This window comes from Oryctolagus cuniculus, chromosome 7 (genome assembly GCF_051225735.1).
Source record: "Oryctolagus cuniculus isolate XC-2025 breed Fujian yellow rabbit chromosome 7, ASM5122573v1, whole genome shotgun sequence".
Taxonomy (NCBI): Eukaryota; Metazoa; Chordata; class Mammalia; order Lagomorpha; family Leporidae; genus Oryctolagus; species Oryctolagus cuniculus.
Window position 1 is genome coordinate 95242010 of NC_142873.1, and position 18077 is coordinate 95260086.

General features: G+C 38.8%; 1 protein-coding gene across 4 annotated transcripts in view; it reads left to right on the plus strand.

Moving 5' to 3' along the window:
* PIGK (phosphatidylinositol glycan anchor biosynthesis class K) overlaps positions 1-18077 on the plus strand; it is a 172580-nt gene that overhangs the window by 35936 nt on the left and 118567 nt on the right. For all 4 annotated transcript variants that reach the window (XM_051856345.3, XM_089300478.1, XM_051856342.3 and 1 more), the window contains exons 4-8: positions 3937-4072; positions 7504-7615; positions 12709-12805; positions 16649-16766; positions 16954-17064. In XM_051856345.3, coding sequence (XP_051712305.1) covers positions 3937-4072; positions 7504-7615; positions 12709-12805; positions 16649-16766; positions 16954-17064 — 574 coding nt within the window. The remainder of the gene's footprint in view (positions 1-3936; positions 4073-7503; positions 7616-12708; positions 12806-16648; positions 16767-16953; positions 17065-18077) is intronic.

Below are 18077 nucleotides of genomic sequence, written 5' to 3' on the forward strand. Positions count from 1 at the left end.
GTAATTTTCTTGCATCTATTAGATGTGTTTGGGGAGGGTTGTTTTCTTAATTTACTGAGATAGAAAGAAACTTGTTGTTACTTATGGGAATGTATCAGTGTAGTTTTTTTTGTTTTGCTGCTTGATTTCAGCAGATTTATTTGATATCCATATAAGTGCAGACTTAAATAACTGCTGTGATGCTAACCTGATACATAAGTGTAAAAGACACTTTAAGGAGTCATCAAGTGAGAGCTCATAATGATTGGCTTTCAAAGAATTTTTCCTGGCAAATGCTTATTTAAATAGAATATTTGATTTTCCATGAATAGTAAGCAGAGACTGGAAGTTAGGAATTGCATATTGTACAACATACTTTTGTGAACAGGCATTCTTTTTTAATTTTTAAAAATTTATTTGAAAGAGTTATAGCACAAAGAGAGGTAGAGAGAGAGAGAGGTGTTCCATCCTCTGGTTCATTCCCCAAGTGGCTGCTATGCCTGAGCTGAGCTGATCCGAAGTCAGGAACCAGGAGCTTCCTCCAGTACTCCCACATGAGCGCAGGGGCTCAGGGATTTGGACCATCCTCCGCTGCTTCCCCAGGTGCATTAGCAGGGAACTGGATTGGAAATGGAGCAGCCGGGCCCCAAACTGGCACACATATGGGGTGCCAGCGCTGTATGCCAGGGCTTCAATCTGCTTTGCCACAGCACTGGCCCCATGTACAGACATTTTCGATATCATCACATTATATTTGTAGTGTAAACAGTAAAATACAGGGAAAATTAAATATGGAATCAGACTTGAAGCTGCCTGTTCAATATGAACAGTAGTCATTTAGTTTTACCAAAATAACATAATCTTTCAAATAGGCTTACTGCTTTTACATTATTATTAGTTTGGTAGTTTTGATAGAATTTAATTTAGAATTTTATCTGGTCTATAACTTTATGAGAACTATAAGAATAATTAATTTACTTGCTTGTATATATTTAAAATACCATTATACAGGCCGGCACCGCGGCTCAGTAGGCTAATCCTCCACCTGCGGTGATGGCACCCCGGGTTCTAGTCCCGGTCGGGGTGCAAGATTCTGTCCCAGTCACTCCTCTTCCTGTCCAGCTCTCTGCTGTGGCCCGAGAGTGCAGTGGAGGATGGCCCAAGTCCCTGGGCCCTGCTCCCGCATGGGAGACCAGGAGAGGCACCTGGCTCCTGGCTCCCGATCAGCGTGGTGTGCCGGCTGCGGCGGCCACTTGGGGGGGGTGAACCAATGGCAAAGGAAGACCTTTCTCTCTGTCTCTCTCTTTCACTGTCCACTCTGCCTGTCAAAAATAAAAAAAAAAATACCATTATACAAATAACTTAACACTCGAATAAGAATTTTGTTTTTCTCTAGAAAAGAGTTCTGAACATTTCTTAAGCTTCAGAAACAGTGAATTGGAACATGCTAAACTTTTGAAATCCATTCTTTTTCCTGGCTTGTTTTTCCTTTATCCATATTATGAATATAATGATTTTTAATGATATATTGACTATGTTAGTTAAAGATCACTATGTGTTACTTATACTGAGGCTCAAAATCATCTTCAGGAAAAATGTTGATTGAATTATGAATTTGCCTCTTATTTTTGATGTTGACATTGCATAGATATTTAATTATCATTTAATGATAGAGTAAAATTAACCTCCTACAAAAACTGTACCCTAAAGGAATACTCATTGATATCGGGAGATCAGTCCAGTTTTGTTTAACAATAAAAAATATGATTGATAACATCTTAATGCAAATTAGTGATCTCCTTAAGTTTTAAAAAAGGAAATATAATTTCCATTTTAAGAGTAATAACGTTCACCATCTTGTGAGTATGAATCAGTAACAGCTGAAGATCTGATCTTTGAATGTGGCAGGGTTGGAATGCTTTCAAAATAGAAATCTAGCCAGTTTTCAAGAAAAATCACAATGTTTCAGTTTTGAACTTTAATGTATTTGGACCATATGCAGTAGAACATTTTCTTCTTGCCAAAGTAATTACATATGCCACATTAATTTTTCTCTTATGTTTGGGAGTTTTCTTCCATGTTATATTAGAAAATATGATAGAACAAAGAATTTGATTCATGTTCACCAGGTTTAATGATAGGCTCCAGATGACTTGTGTTTAAGAGATATTTTGTAATTTCCTTTTAAAGAAATTATATGCAAAAATGAAAATGTTTCATTCACTTAAAATATTTATTGAGTATCTTCTGTATACCAAGATATATTACTAAGTCTAAGTGTTGTAGTGGTGAGTAGGACAAATAAAGTCTCTGTCCTTAGGGAGGTTATATTTTGATGGCTTGCTGGTGAGAAATGATTTTTTTTTTAAGATTTTATGTATTTATTTGAGAGGTAGAGTTACAGATGGTGAGAGCGAGAGACAGAGAGAAAGGTCTTCCTTCCATTGGTTCACTCCCCAAATGGCCGCAACAGCTGGAGCTGTGCTGATCTGAAGCCAGGAGCCAGGTCTTCTTCCTGGTCCTGTGCTGGTGCAGGGGCCCAAGGACTTGGGCCATCTTCTACTGCTTTCCCAGGCCACAGCAGAGAGCTGGATTGGAAGAAGAGCAGCCAGAACTAGAACCGGCACCCATACGGGATGCTGGCGCCTCAGGCGGAGGATTAATCTACTGTACCACTGTGCTGACCCCAGAAATGATGATTTTTATATTGATAAATGTTCTATAGAGAATAAAACACACGAAATAGAGTGCCCTAGCTAATTGGAATGATAAGAAAATGTAAGAGGAGAGAGATTTAGATTTGGTCAGTAGTTCCGAAGGGTTAGCATATTCCTGGAACAGAAGGAATATGTGTGGGAGAGCACAGTAAATGTAGTGGTGAAATTGGAGAGAGAGAGATCAGATTGAATGAGTTTTTTAGACAGTGTAAATTATTTCAGATATATTGTATTAATTATAATGGGGAGTCCTTGGAACGTTTTTTTGTTTTGTTTTGCCTTTTTTTTTTTTTTTTTTTTTTTTTTGACGGGCAGAGTGGACAGTGAGAGAGAGAGACAGAGAGAAAGGTCTTCCTTTGCCGTTGGTTCACCCTCCAGTGGCCGCCGCGGCTGGCACGCTGAGGCCGGTGCACTGCGCTGATCCGAAGGCAGGAGCCAGGTGCTTCTCCTGGTCTCCCATGCGGGTGCAGGGCCCAAGGACCTGGGCCATCCTCCACTGCCCTCCCGGGCCACAGCAGAGAGCTGGCCTGGAAGAGGGGCAACCGGGACAGAATCTGGTGCTCTGACCGGGACTAGAACCCGGTGTGCTGGCGCCGCAAGGCGGAGGATTAGCCTACTGAGCCGCGGCGCCAGCCTGGAACGTTTTAAATATTTAATGTTTTGACTTTCTAAAGGAAGATCACTTTGTGACTATAGGGAGAATGAACTAACAGGGAGAATGTGGAAAAAAGAAAGGGGGAGAAAGAGCAGGCTAGTATTAGGGAGATGGAGTGGGACTTGGGTAATGATTGGATTGGAGATGGGTTCTTGTGCTACACTGGTCACGCTTGCTGATTACACATTTTCATACCTAAACATTTGGGGTTCTTTGGAACATTGTGGTTTAGTGTGGACTCTGCAAGATTTGAGAGTGCAAAATATTACCAAAAATATTTTTTTAGATGTTCAGGGAAGACATTATTGTACTTTTAACTTCCTTTTGCTGTATGACAGAAAGTATACTCTGTAGTAACTTCCTGTTCTGTGATAAAGTTAATGCCATGTTGCCTTAACTTCTCTACTTTAACACTTCATGCTGATAAGAAAAAATAATTGAAATACTTTTTTAAGTATGTAGCAAAAATTTTACTTATTTGATGAGGAAAATTGATATCATTGCACATGACATAAATATACTTATGCGTTTAACTTTTTGGTTTTATTTAAAGGGTATATTTATTGGAATTTTTTTTTTCCTTAGTCACATTGTCCTAATGCTTGCAGATGATATGGCATGCAACCCTAGAAACCCGAAACCAGCTACTGTGTTTAGTCACAAAAATATGGAGCTAAATGTGTATGGAGATGATGTGGAAGTGGATTATAGAAGCTATGAGGTAAATTGTTTAATTTAGTGACATTTTTGAAATATTGTTACGTTAAGCTCTGAAACAGTGGTAATATAAAATTGTCTTAGATCTACCATATGACCCAGCCATCCCACTCCTGGGAATATAAACAAAGGAAATGAAGTCAGCATATGAAAGAGTTATCTGTACCCCCATGTTTGTAGTAGCTCAATGGCTAAGATGTTGAATCAACCTAGATGTCCATCAACTGATGATTGGATAAAGAAAATATGGCATATATACACTAAGGAGTATTGCTCAGCTGTTAAAAAATAATAAAATCCGATTTTTTGCAACAAAACTGGATGCAACTGAAAACCATTATACTTAGTGAAATAAGCCAGTCTCCAAAAGACAGATATCATATGTTTTCTCTGATTTGTGGTTGCTTAATTGGCATCTTGTGATTTGATTGTTGTTTATAGCCCATGTCTATATTCCTGAAGAACAGTGGTCTTTCTACTTTTTACTTGTTGATCTCTTTAGAGGATCATCAAGCCTCTAATTATGAAGTAAATTTTAAGTGTGTTATTACAAAAAATTAAAAAAGAAAGGAAGAAAGAGGGAGGGAAGGAAAGCAGGAGGGTTATATTTGTAGAATTGTATCTATGAAATACATGAAATCTGTTCTCTTTATATTAATAAATGTAAACATAGAAAAAATTTTAAAAATAGAACTACAAATTTCAAAAAAGAGTTTTGTTACTCTTTTTTTTTTAAACAGGCTCTTTACATGAAATACAGTGTTTTTTTTTTTTTTTTTAAGATGTATTGATTTATTTAAAAGTCAGAGTTACACAGAGAGAGGAGAAACAAAGAGAGAAAGAGAGAGGGAGAGAGAGAAAGAGAGATCTTCCATGCAATGGTTCACTCCCCAATTGGCCACAACAGCTGGAGCTGTGCTGATCTGAAGCCAGGAGCCAGGATCTTCCCTCTGGGTCTCCCATGTGGGTGCAGGGGCCCAAGGACTTGGGCCATCTTCTACTGCTTTCTCAGGCCATAGCAGAGAGCTGGATCAGAAGTGGAGCAGCCGGATCTTGAACCAGAGCCCATATAGGATGCCGGTGCTTCAGGCCAGGGTGTTAACCCGCTGCTCCACAGTGCCAGCCCCACTCTTTTCCTTAATCTTAATTTTTATCCTTGATTCTCTATGGAGTTCAAGTTAAAGAAGCAATAAATGAATAAAACTGTTAAAGAATGAACATTATATTTGCTTCTATGTATTTTTTTAAAGATTTATTTATTTACTTGAAAGGCAGAGTTACAAAGAGGCAGAGGCAGAGGCAGAAAGGAGAGCGAGAGAGAGAGAGAGAGGTCTTCCATCCACTGGTTCTCTCCTCAAATGGCTGGAATGGCTGGAGCTAGGCTGATCCAAAGCCAGGAACCAGGAGAGCCCTCCAGGTCTCCCATGCAGGTACAGGGGCCCAAGTATTTGGGCCATCTTCTACTGCTTTCTCAGGCCACAACTGAGAGCTGGATCTGAGGTGGAGCAGCTGGGACTCAAACTGGTGCCCATATGGGATGCCAGTATTGCAGGCAGTGACCTTACCCGCTACACAACAGTGCTGGTCCTACGTCTATAAAATTTTAGTGATGTTTCATTTGTGAACTTTCTTTTATAGCAAGTATAATGTTTGTTTTTTATATTTGATCTAAAATTTGAAGTTTATTATTTTTAGTACATACGTTGTGACAAAGTATAATGGTTAACAAAAAACCCACCCCTATTTCCACTACTTAGTGATAACCATCTTTAATATTTTCAATATTTTTATGTGTATATGATTAAAACTGTAAATTAAGAAAATGTCAGTATGCTATATTTTCTTGCTTTGGAATTTTATTTTAAATTTAATAATTTTGGGTATGTTTAAAATTTGAAATCTTTCCAGATAATTCCTCACCTTTTACAAAGTCTGCCAAAAGCAACAGTTTTTCTTCTGCATTTTTAGATTTCTTTTGAAGCAACCTTAAAATTAAAAGGTACCTGTTTCTTCCTATGCTGCCCAGTTCCTTGAAAACATGGCCTGTATTCTTAATATTTTTATTGTAGGCACTTAAAAATGTTCAATGAATTAATTTTATGTGAATGTTTAATTATTTACTTGTTTATCTAGTTATCTTAAAATGTAAGCCAAAAATTTCCCTTCCTTTTTTGTTAGTCAACAGGAAGTTCTATTAAAACAGTTGGCATTTTGCTATTTTGTGGAAAAATGTAAATTCAGCAGCTTACTCAGCCACACGTATATACATACACATTTACATAACCATGATCTAGGAAAAAGTTCAGCAAGAAAACTGGTGAGGTTTCTAAAATTTAGATATGCATAATATATGACTTGGCTGTTCACTTTAAATTAGCATTTTACTCTTCCTGAGTTTAAAAATGCCTTCGAAGAATCTTGGGCTAAAAATTTCAGACTGGTAAATGTGATTTAAAGTGTTATAAGTTCTTTACATGTTACAGATACAAAGTAATACAGTGCTTTAAAAAATAAAGTCTTGGAAGATTATTTATGAAATTTTCTTTTTAATAGTTAATCTATAATTGACCAAGTTGTTCCACAGAAAAATTGCAATAATGTAGCTGAATTTATTTACAAATTCTTATATTTGGGGGCAGCTTTTTAGTATAACGATTGAGGCATTGCTTTGAGACATCTTTATACTTGGGATGCCTGCCTCCTGTATTGGAATGCCTGCATTTGAGTTGTGTCTTTGCTTCTGATTCCAGTTTCTGGGTAATGCACACCTTGGGAGGCAGCTGGTGCTAAGTCAGGTACTTGGGTCCTTGCCACCTATGATGGAGACCCAGATGGAGTTCTGTGTTCCTGGCTTGGGCCTGGCTCTCTCCGGGCTGTTCTGGGCATTTGAGGAGTGAACCAAAGATGGAAGAGCTTTCTCTGTCCTGTCTCTCTGCATTTTAGTATAGGCTGAGTAATTCATAGAGAAAGAGGATTTTTTTCAAAAAATTTATTTATTTAAAGATTATTTATTTAATTTTTTAGTTATTTAAAGATTTATTTATTTATTGTGAGCAACAAAGAGAGAGAAAGGGAGACAGAGAGAGAGAGACAGACAGACAGACAGAGAGAGAACTTCAATCCACTGTTAACTTCTCAAAGGGTGGCAACAGCCATGTCTGGGTCAGGCTGCAGCCAGTCACCAGGAACCCCATCTGGGTCTCCAATGTGGATGACAGGGGCCTAAGTATATGAATCATTTTTCTCTGCCTTTCCAAGGGTTAATGGGGAGCTGGTTTGGAAGTGGAACAACTGGGACGTGAATTGGCATCCCATGGTATTGGAAGCAGCAGCTTAAGCCACAGCACTACAATGCCAGCTTCTGAAGGAATGTTTTTGAAATTAAAAAAAAATTTTTTTCCAAGTTTCCTGTCTGATTTCTCTTTTTCTCCCCAGGTAACAGTGGAGAATTTTTTACGGGTGCTAACTGGGAGGATCCCACCTAGTACTCCTCGGTCAAAACGCCTTCTTTCTGATGATAGAAGCAATATTCTTATTTATATGACAGGTAACTTTGGGATTTGGTGATCTCATAATAGAATATATTGAAATTCTTTTCAAAGCAAATCTGCTTGGAGAGAAATTTAAGTACACTAAGTTATTTTTTGATTAAAATATTTTATTTGTCATGTCAGTTTTTTCATGTTCAGAGGCTGTATCTTGATTAAAAAAAACTTTATTTAAGATTTTACAAATTTCATGTAATTCCTACATAAGGTTCAGGAACGTAGTGATACTTTCCACCCTACCCTCCCTCTTGCCCATGCTTCCAACCTACTTCTTCTTCCCTCTCCTATTCCTATTCTTATTTTTTCAAAGATCTATTTTCAGTTAACTTTATGCTCATAAGATTAACCATACACTAAGATTTCAACAAATAATAAGAAGGAAAAAAATGCTGTCCTCAACAGTCAAGGTAAGGGCTGTTAAAAATCATGGCATCTCAAAGTGTCAATTCACTCCTATAGATACAGTATTACTTGAAATGGCATTTGAATATAGTACAAGTTGAAAATCCTGAATCTGAAAATCAGAAGTCTGAACTGCTCCAAAATCTGAACCTTTTTGAGCTCCAATATGATGCCACAAGTAGAAAATTGCACACCTGACTTCATATGAATAATTGTAGTAAAAATGCAGGTACATATAAAAATACAGTATAAAATGACCTTCAGGCTATATATGTATGAAAGGTGTATATGAAACTATGTCCTTATTATCAAGATACCTCATGTATACACACATACTCCAAAATCTGAAAATATCTGAAACCCCAAATACTTGTGGTCCTAAGCATTTCTGGTAAAGGATACACAACTTCTATGTCTTTGTGTGCTATTCCTATTTTCTGTTATTTTTACTGTTGCACTGATAAAGTTTGTCATCTTTTATTTGATATCCTAGTGTAACAACCTGCCTTCAGGTTTATTTTCCTGTTAATCATCTTCCTAAAGTGTTTAGTAGAAACTGGAACTCTGACCCTCCTCTGTGTAAAGCTTTATAATGATTTCCTACCGACTGAGCCACAGATTTTAGTATGATTAAGGATTACTTGAGTGTAGATACTTTGGCCTTATGTTAAAATTTGTATTCAGTTTTGTTTTGGAGTAGGACTCATGAAAGTGCATTGTATACACATACTCCCCAGATGTGAGATGTAACATATGAGCTATAGTAGTCTTTTGACTACCCTTTGAGAAATAGTGGTGATCAAATGCTCTGTAATATAATCTAGTTATATAATATAATATAATATAATATAATATAGTTATATATATAAATCTAGTATAATAGTGTATAATACATGTTATGATTTAGTTATATTGTTTATTTAATTTCAGTTTTAGTTCTTATGCTTTTCCTGATTCCCCTTCAAGCACTTGACTATCCTGTTCTCCAAACATGTGCTTAAGCAACTGCCTTTTCCTAATGATGTCCTCTCAGTTCTCTGTCTAACTGATTGATTATTCCTTATCTTTTTTAGTGTTAGCTCAGTGATTTTTTTTTTTAAATTTATTTGACAGGTAGAGATATAGATAGTGAGAGAGAGAAAGAGAGAAAGGTGTTCCTTTCATTGGTTCACCCTCCAAATGGCTGCTACAGTTGGCACTGCGCCACTCCAAAGCCAGGAGCCAGGTGCTTCTTCCTGGTCTCCCAATGTAGTACAGGAGCCCAAGCACCTGGGCCATCCTCCACTGCCTTCCCGGGCCACAGCAGAGAGCTGGACTTGAAGAGGGGCAACTGGGACTAGAACCTGGCACCCATATGGGATGCCGGTGCCACAGGCGGAGGATTAACCAAGTGAGCCACGGTGCTAGCCCCTAGCTCAGTGATTTCTTATTTTATTTTTAAGATTTATTTTATATATTTGAAGGAGTTAGAGAGAGAGAGAGAGAGAGAGAGGCAGAGAGAGGGAGAGGGAGAGGGAAAAAGACACTCTTCCATCTACCAGTTCACTCCCCAAATGGCTCCAGTGGCCAGGGTTAGGCCAGACAGAAGGCAGGAGCCAGGAGTTTTTCTGGGTCTCCTGTGTAGGTGCAGGTACCCAAGAACTTGGGCCATCCTCTGCTGCTTTCCCAGGCACATTAGTCTTGATCAGAAATGGAGCAGATGGGTCTTGAGCCAGTGGCTATGTGGGATAGTGGTGTCACAGGCAGCAGCTTAACCCGCTAAGCCACAGTACCAGCCCCAGTGATTTCTTTTTTCTTTATTTCTTTTTTTTAAGGTTTATTTATTTATTTGAAAGAGTTAAAGAGAAGCAGAGGGAGAGAGAGAGAGAGAGAGAGAATGAGAGCAAGAAATATGTGAAGAGAGGTCTTCCATCTGCTGGTTTACTCCTAGGATGGCTGCAGCAACCAGAGCTGTATCGTCTCCCACCCTGGTGCAGGGCCCAAGCACTCGGGCCATCTTCCACAGCTTTCCCAGGCCATAGCAGAGGGCTGGATTGGCAGCCGGGACATAAACTGGCACCCGTATGGGATACTACGGGCAGCGGCTTTACCCGCTATGCCACAACACCCCGACCTCTCCCCCAGCGATTTCTTTTTTAAATCTAAGGTGACCTTTGTCTCCAGTTACCTGGGATACTCCTAGTTTATACTGTTGTCCAAGTGTAATTTCCTTTGTTCTCCTTCAGAAGTGTTCTGGTATGAATAATACATTTTATAATTGACTTCCCAAAGACATTTGTCTTTTTGGTTGCCGTAGGCTTTCCTCTTTGCATTGTCGTATAATCCTTAGTTCTGTCATAGCAATCCATTTAACTTTCTATTTGGGTTTATTTTGCCTTCATTGCATGTTTTGAATTCTAAGATTCTTTGATTATATGTTTTTTTATCTTTTTATTACCAATGCCTGTCTTATGGTAGTATTCAATAAATTTGAATATGAAAATATTTTAAAAAGTTCATAGGAAGTTGAATTAAAATATATGTTCCTTATGTTGCAGAAAATGTTCTCAAGATCTATGCATTAAGAGTTCTCCAAAAATTTTTTGAAAACTATATATTAAGAGAAAATTATGCATGGTTTATAGAAGTTTTTTGCATCAATGCAAACTTGGCTTTAATTCCACTTTCCATGAACTTTTGAAGTACTCTCATATTTATCAAAAGATGTTCATACATTTTTTAATAGGGAATTCTGTATAATTGATGATTAAAAACTGATGTGAAATAGCTGCAGGATGACTCTTAGATATCACAGTGATATCACTACAGGACAGTAATGGTCTCCTAGTTAGTGACTTTTCTTTATAATGTTCATGTTTTTTAAAATATGATCAACTGGCTGACGCTGCGGCTCACTTGGCTAATCCTCTGCCTGTGGCACCGGCACCCTGGGTTTTAGTCCCAGTTGGGGTGCTGGATTGTGTCCCGGTTACTCCCCTTCCTTCCTTCCTTCCTTCCTCCCTCCCTCCCTCCCTCCCTCCCTTCCTTCCTTCCTTCCTTCCTTCCTTCACAGGCAGAGTGGACAGTGAGAGAGAGAGACAGAGAGAAAGGTCTTCCTTTGCCGTTGGTTCCCCCTCCAATGGCCGCTGCAGCCAGCGCCCCAGGCCGATCCGAAGGCAGGAGCCAGGTGCTTCTCCTGGTCTCCCATGCGGCTGCAGGGCCCAAGCACTGGGGCCATCCTCCACTGCACTCCCAGGCCATAGCAGAGAGCTGGCCTGGAAGAGGGGCAACCGGGACAGAATCTGGTGCCCCAACTGGGACTAGACCCCGGTGTGCCGGTGCTGCAGGCGGAGGATTAGCCAAGTGAGCCGCGGTGCCGGCTAGGTTGCTCCTCTTTCAGTCCAGCTCTCTGCTGTGGCCTGGGAAGGCAGTGGAGGATGGCCCAAGTGCTTGGGCCCTGCACCCGCATGGGAGACCAGGAGGAAGCACCTGGCTCCTGGCTTCAGATTGGTGCAGTGCACCAGCTGTAGCGGCCATTTTGGGGGTGAACCAATGGAAGGAAGACTTTTCTCTCTGCCTCTCTCTCTCACTGTCTAACTCTGCCTGTCAATATATATATATATATATATATATATATATATATATATAAAATCAACTTATTTATGAATTCACTCAGTAGAATTAATGAAACCAAGAGAATTTTCATTTGACTTTATCTGAAAGTGTAGTTTTATAGCTTGATTTTATTCAATGCATAAACTAAAGGATTTATAATTTTTTTTTTCTGATCCTGTTGGTACTCTTTCAGAATAACTTTACAAATGGAAGAAATTCAGTAGGTTAAAATAGGGTTTGATAAACTGTGCCCATGAATTGGCTGCCTATTTTGAGGTGAAGTTTTTTGTGACCCAGCAGGTTATGTATTTGGTGGGAGAGAGTAATATTTTCCCCCAACCAAAGCAGAGTTACTAACTACTTATGAGCTTGCATATATGCAGAGGGAAATGCTACAATAGGCAGTTTTTCCTACTTTGATGCCCAGTGGATGGTGCTTTTAAAAATCTGCACAGAGCAGATATATACTTAAGTTGATGGTAGTCTTGCTGATACCTTTCTTACTTCATGACTGAGGAAACAAATGTATACAATGATTATTTGCCTACCATAACCCAGTAAGGGACAGGGGTTTGAATTGGTAGACTGGCTGTATAATGTATACTTAAATGTCAGTCTTCTGAATAACTCTCCTGGGGCTATGGTCAGCGGTAATAATGACATCAGATTTAGGTGAGAACTGCACTTCCTGGTAGTAATAGTAGTCAAATTATACATAAGGAATTATTCTAGCTTACCATGGGACTGACTGGAGTCTTATCTTCTTTTGTTAAAAAAATTTGCCTGGAATTGAAAAGTTTTTATGAATGGAGTAAATTTCTTATATAATAATAGAGCTAGTGGAAGTGTAGAAATGTGAATTGCTGGAATTACATGATTGAAAACCCTTAGAGATATTCTATCTAATATTTTTTACACAGGCTATCACTATTTTCTTTTGAATTGGTATAATAGAAAAGCTATTTGTTTTCATAATAGATATTTTAGAGTATTAAAATTATATTAAATACTGCAAATAAATAGATGTTTGTATCTGGGAATATGTAATTTACATTTAAAAATGTATCTACTTGATCTTTTTGACTCTTTCTACCAGGACATGGTGGAAATGGTTTCTTGAAATTTCAAGATTCTGAAGAAATTACCAACATAGAACTTGCAGATGCTTTTGAACAAATGTGGCAGAAAAGACGGTAATTAGCAATGACTTTTTTTTAAAGGAAAATTAATATTGTTTCCCCTTGGTAGATTTGTAGCTGTATTAGCTGTATTTATTTATTTATTTTAAAGATTTTTTTTTATTTATTTGAAAGACAGAGTTACAGAGAGAGGTAGAGACAGACAGAGAGAGAAAGGTCTTCCATCCACTGGTTCACTCCCCAAATAGCCGCAAGGGCCAGAGCTGAGCCAATCTGAAGCCAGGAACCAGGAGCCTACTCAGGGTCTCCCATGTGCATGTAGGGGCCAAGGACTTGAGCTATCCTCCTCTGCTTTTCCCAGGTGTATCAGCAGAGAGCTGGATCAGAAGTAGAGCAACCGTGACTCGAACTGGCACCCATATGGGATGCGGTGCTGCAAGCCACTGTACTACAGTGCTGGCCCTGATTTGTAGCTTTTATTAGTATTTTAACTTATTTTCATTATCTGTCCTACTCTTTTAAATTTCTTTCTTTTTTTTTTTTTTTTTTTTTTTTTTTTTTGGACAGGCAGAGTGGACAGTGAGAGAGAGACAGAGAGAAAGGTCTTCCTTTGCCATTGGTTCACCCTCCAATGGCCGCCGCGGTCGGCGTGCTGGGGCTGGCGCACCGTGCTGATCGGATGGCAGGAGCCAGGTACCTGGTCTCCCATGGGGTGCAGGGCCCAAGGACTTGGGCCATCCTCCACTGCACTCCCGGGCCACAGCAGAGAGCTGGCCTGGAAGAGGGGCAACCGGGACAGAATCCAGCGCCTGGACCGGGACTAGAACCCAGTGTGCTGGCGCCGCAAGGCGGAGGATTAGCCTGTTGAGCCACGGCGCCGGCTCTTTTAAATTTCTTGTTTCTACTTAACTGAATTTTTTAAGAGAAAAATCTCAGGCTTATTATTAACATGACAGAATCTCTTGTTATTTAGCATCTTTTTTTTTTTTTTTTTAAAGATTTACTTATTTCTTTGAAAGAGTTACAGAGAGAGAGAGAGAGAGAGAGAGAGAGAGATCCTCCACCTGCTGGCTCACACCCCAAATGGCTGCAATGGCCATGGTGGGTCCAGGATGAAGAGAGGAGTCAAGAGCTTCCTCCAGGTCTCCCATGTGGGAGCAGGGGCCCAATTACTTGGACCATCTTCTGCTGCTTTACCAGGCACATTAGCAGGTAGCTGGGCCAGAATTGGAGTAGCTAGGACTAGAATTGGTGCCCATATGGTATGCCAGCATTTCAGGTGGCAGCTTAACCTGCTGCACCACAATACTGGCCTCCAGCATTGTTTTTCTGAAGGAAATAAGAGTCCCTTCAGGCAAGTTCTCTATTATTTATGGATATTCTGAACATCCGTGTATTTTTCAGCTTGTGCCTATTCTTTTTAGCATGTTTTGTAGTCCTCAGTGTAGTAGCAAGTGTTATTAATTCTTTGAGAGAAAATTGCTAACATTATGATTAGCTTAAAATTTGTGGCTTAACTCACATTAAGGTTAATATATTTATATTAATCCTCAATAAGTATCCCTTTAGTTGGAAGTTGTCATAAACATGAAGTTAAATGAATTTAAAATAGCAAGAGAGTGGTTTTTAACCTCATTACCTTTGGTTAACAGTTATGGAATTCTTTCTATACATATGGTACAAAGGGGAATGTCATGCTTAGTCTATGTTTGAAGTGTTTAAAATCTAGTGGAAAATAGAAATATATATACAGCTGTGCTACCAAATAAATATAAATGTTGAAATGTAAGCATAAGTGGAATGTGTGAAAGTGTTGAGGAGGAAGCTTTTTACTAGATTCTGGTTATGTCTTAGTCTAGGTTACCTTTATTGAATGCATACTAGATACTAGCGACTGTGTTTTACACGTACTGTGTTTAATTTTAAGAGCAACCCTGAAAGACAGATGTTATTATTTTTTATTTTTGTAATGAATAAACTGAAGGACAGATAAGTTAAGTAACTTGCCAAACTTTATACAGATAGTAGTGCCCCAGCTGGGATTCATGCCTAAGTGGTCTGATCCCAGAGCCTATACTCTTAATTGTGTTATTATATTGCCTTTTAGAACTTTATTTTTTTTTTTTTTGAAGATTTATTTTATTTGAAAGGCAGAGTCACACACACCCACACCCACACCCACCTACAGAGAGAGAGAGAGAGAGAGAGAGAGAGAGAATCTTCCATCCACTGGTTCACTCCCTAAATGGCTGCAACATCCAAGTTTGGGACAGGCTGAAGTCAGGAGCCAGGAACTCCATCCGGGTCTCCTGCAAGGATGGCAGGGCCCTATGTACTTGAGCCAAAGTACTCTGCCTTAGTAGGCTCATTAGCAGGGAGCTGGATTGGAACCAACCCTCCAGGATGGGATGCTGGTGTTATAAGCAGTGGCTTAACCTGCTGAGCCACAATGCTGGCCCCTGCCTCTTATAACTTTGGATTCTTCTGATCATTTAGGGCCTCTACAATTTGTTTCTGAGCAAATATGTTAATTGTGTCTCTGTCACTCTCTTGGATATTGTGGTTCAGTATTCTGTGCTATCCCTTCTAGGTGTGTTACTAGCTGTTTACCTAGACCCAGCTTATAAAAAGCGCCTCCTGGAATGTTTATCTCCTTCCTTTTTTCACCATCACTAACTAGCCAACTTACTGTAAATTAGAAATCTGATTATGTTATCGTCTTACTTAAAAAAAGCTTAAGTGTTGGGGCCGGCGCTGTGGGGTAGCAGGTTAAGCTGCTGCCTGCAGTGCCAGCAACCCATATGGGCATCGGTTTGAGACCTGGCCTCTCCACTATCGATCCAGCTCTCTGCTATGGCCTGGGAAAGCAGTAGAAGATGGCCCAAGTCGTTGGGACCCTGCACCCACACGGGAAACCTGGAAGAAGCTCCAGGCTCCTGGCTTGGCTTTGGATCTGCGCAGCTCCTGCTGTTGAGGCCATTTGGGGAGTGAACCAGCAGATGCAAGATGTCTTTCTCTCTCTGCCTCTCCTTTTCTCACTGTGTAACTCTAACTTTCAAATAAATAAATAAATAAATATTTTTAAAAAAAGAAAGTTTAAGTGGCTTTCTCAAACTTGTAAAAAAAATTCTAGATTTCATATAGGATATTTTACAAATTAACCCTACACTTTGCCTTTTTTAAAACCTATTTCCTTCCATTCATCCAAATTTAGTTTGAACTCTGTTGTCCTTTTCCCAAACATTTATACTTTTCTACAGCAGGCACTTTTTCCACTGCTGGAATGTGCTCTCCCTTCACGGCCTGTCAGCTATCACTTTCCCCTGACCTTTCTTTCCAGTTCCCTCTGTTCCTTTCTGAGTACTCACAGAGCACTTTAGCTTTGTTAGTCTCTTAGCTCCATGAGGGCAGAGATTTTTATATCCCTACCATGGTGTGAGGCACGTTATACTTTCAATGTATATTTGTAATACTTATCACATTCCTGTTTATTTGTCTCCTAGTTACATTTTAAATTCTTTAAGTATGGTGACTAAAAATATTTATATATATATATATTTCTGAACCTAGTTTAGTTTCTAAGACAATATAGCTGCAAAATAAGTATTTGTTGAGCTGACTGTTCAGGTTCTGAATCATGTGGCAAAGACAAGGGAGAGGGAAAGAGTTGGGGCAGCTACTTATAGCACAGCCACTACTCTCTGTTGACAGTGCTTTACTTTTAATTTTTCTAATGCCAAATTTATGTTGGAAATTCTAGTGAAAATTCTTCAAATTCTTAGCTACAGAGATAATTAAGATATTACTTAGTCATCTTATGAAAGTATTATAGAAATATTATTCAGTGTATGATTGATAGAATGATTCGTGTCAAAGATCTTATCACTTTTCTTTCAGCTACAATGAACTACTGTTTATTATTGACACTTGTCAAGGAGCATCCATGTATGAGCGATTTTATTCTCCTAACATAATGGCTCTGGCTAGTAGTCAAGTGGGAGAAGATTCTCTCTCGGTAGGTGCCTTTTCCCCATTTGTGAACTGCAGTTCTGAAGTCACTTAAATGCTTTCTCAATGTATTTGTTATTTCTTATTCATGGAATTATTCAACATTTTAGAAAAATTTTTACTACATTTTCAACATTTTGTTACAAAGGTACTATTAAACATATATTTTATTTATTTATTTTTTTTCCTTATAGCATCAACCTGATCCTGCAATTGGAGTTCATCTTATGGATAGATACACATTTTATGTCTTGGAATTTTTGGAAGAAATTAATCCAGCTAGTCAAACTAATATGAATGACCTTGTAAGTATTCACTTGATTTGAGTATAGCTTAAGGTAGGCTAATTTTACTGTGGTAAGTGAAGTGGGTTATTCTGTGCATATCAATGGACTACTGTTTCATATGTTGAACTGTGGCCTTTTAAACTGTTTTAAATATATCTTCATACTAGTATCTGTCTTTACCATGACAGGCTTAAAGCTGTAGTCCAGTTCACTTGTTATTCCTGAGGTACTTTCTGTTTTCATTCAATTTTTAAATTTTTTCTCTACAAGAAATGTACCTTTCTTGTTGAATTTATACTTCTGAGGTCAAAGCAGATCATGCCTCCTCCTGGACATCTGCCTCCATTCTTTGCTGTTAGAGTTTATTTTACCTTTTCAGATTCTCCATACAACTTTCTTTTTCTTTTGTTACGTTAATGAAGTCTTCTCTTTTATTGATCTTTTTAATTGTATTTCTCACTTAAAGGAAAACTCCTGGAAGAGAAGGACTTTATTTTACATATTTTTGAGTGTCCTGTTACTTCTAGTAGAGTCTTTTAGCATGACATGTTGTATTTAGTTTGAAAGGTTTTCCTGACTTTTTATGCTGCTTGTCTATTTTTAATTAAATCTACCTTGAAGTTGTTCTTGAAAGTAGGTATAATAAAAGACTTGATGGGCTGGAATTGTGGTGTGGTAGGTGAAGCCGCTGCTCTCTACTTGTGTCCTGTCTACTCTGCTTCTGCTTCAGCTCCCTGCTAATGGCCTAGGAAAAGCAACAAAATATGTTTCAAGTATTTGGTCCCCTGCCACCCACTTGGGAGACCCAGATGGGGCTCCTGGTGCCTGGTTTTGGCACCTTGCTGTTGTGGTCATCTTGGGAGTGGACCAGTGGATAGATCTCTCTCCGTCTCTCTCTGTTTCTCCCTCTCTCTTTGTAGCTCTAACTTTCAAATAAATGAATAAATCTTAAAAAAAAAAAAGAAACCTGAAAACACCAGTTCTAGACTGTATAATCACTGTATGCTAATGACTTTCACTTTTTTTCTTGC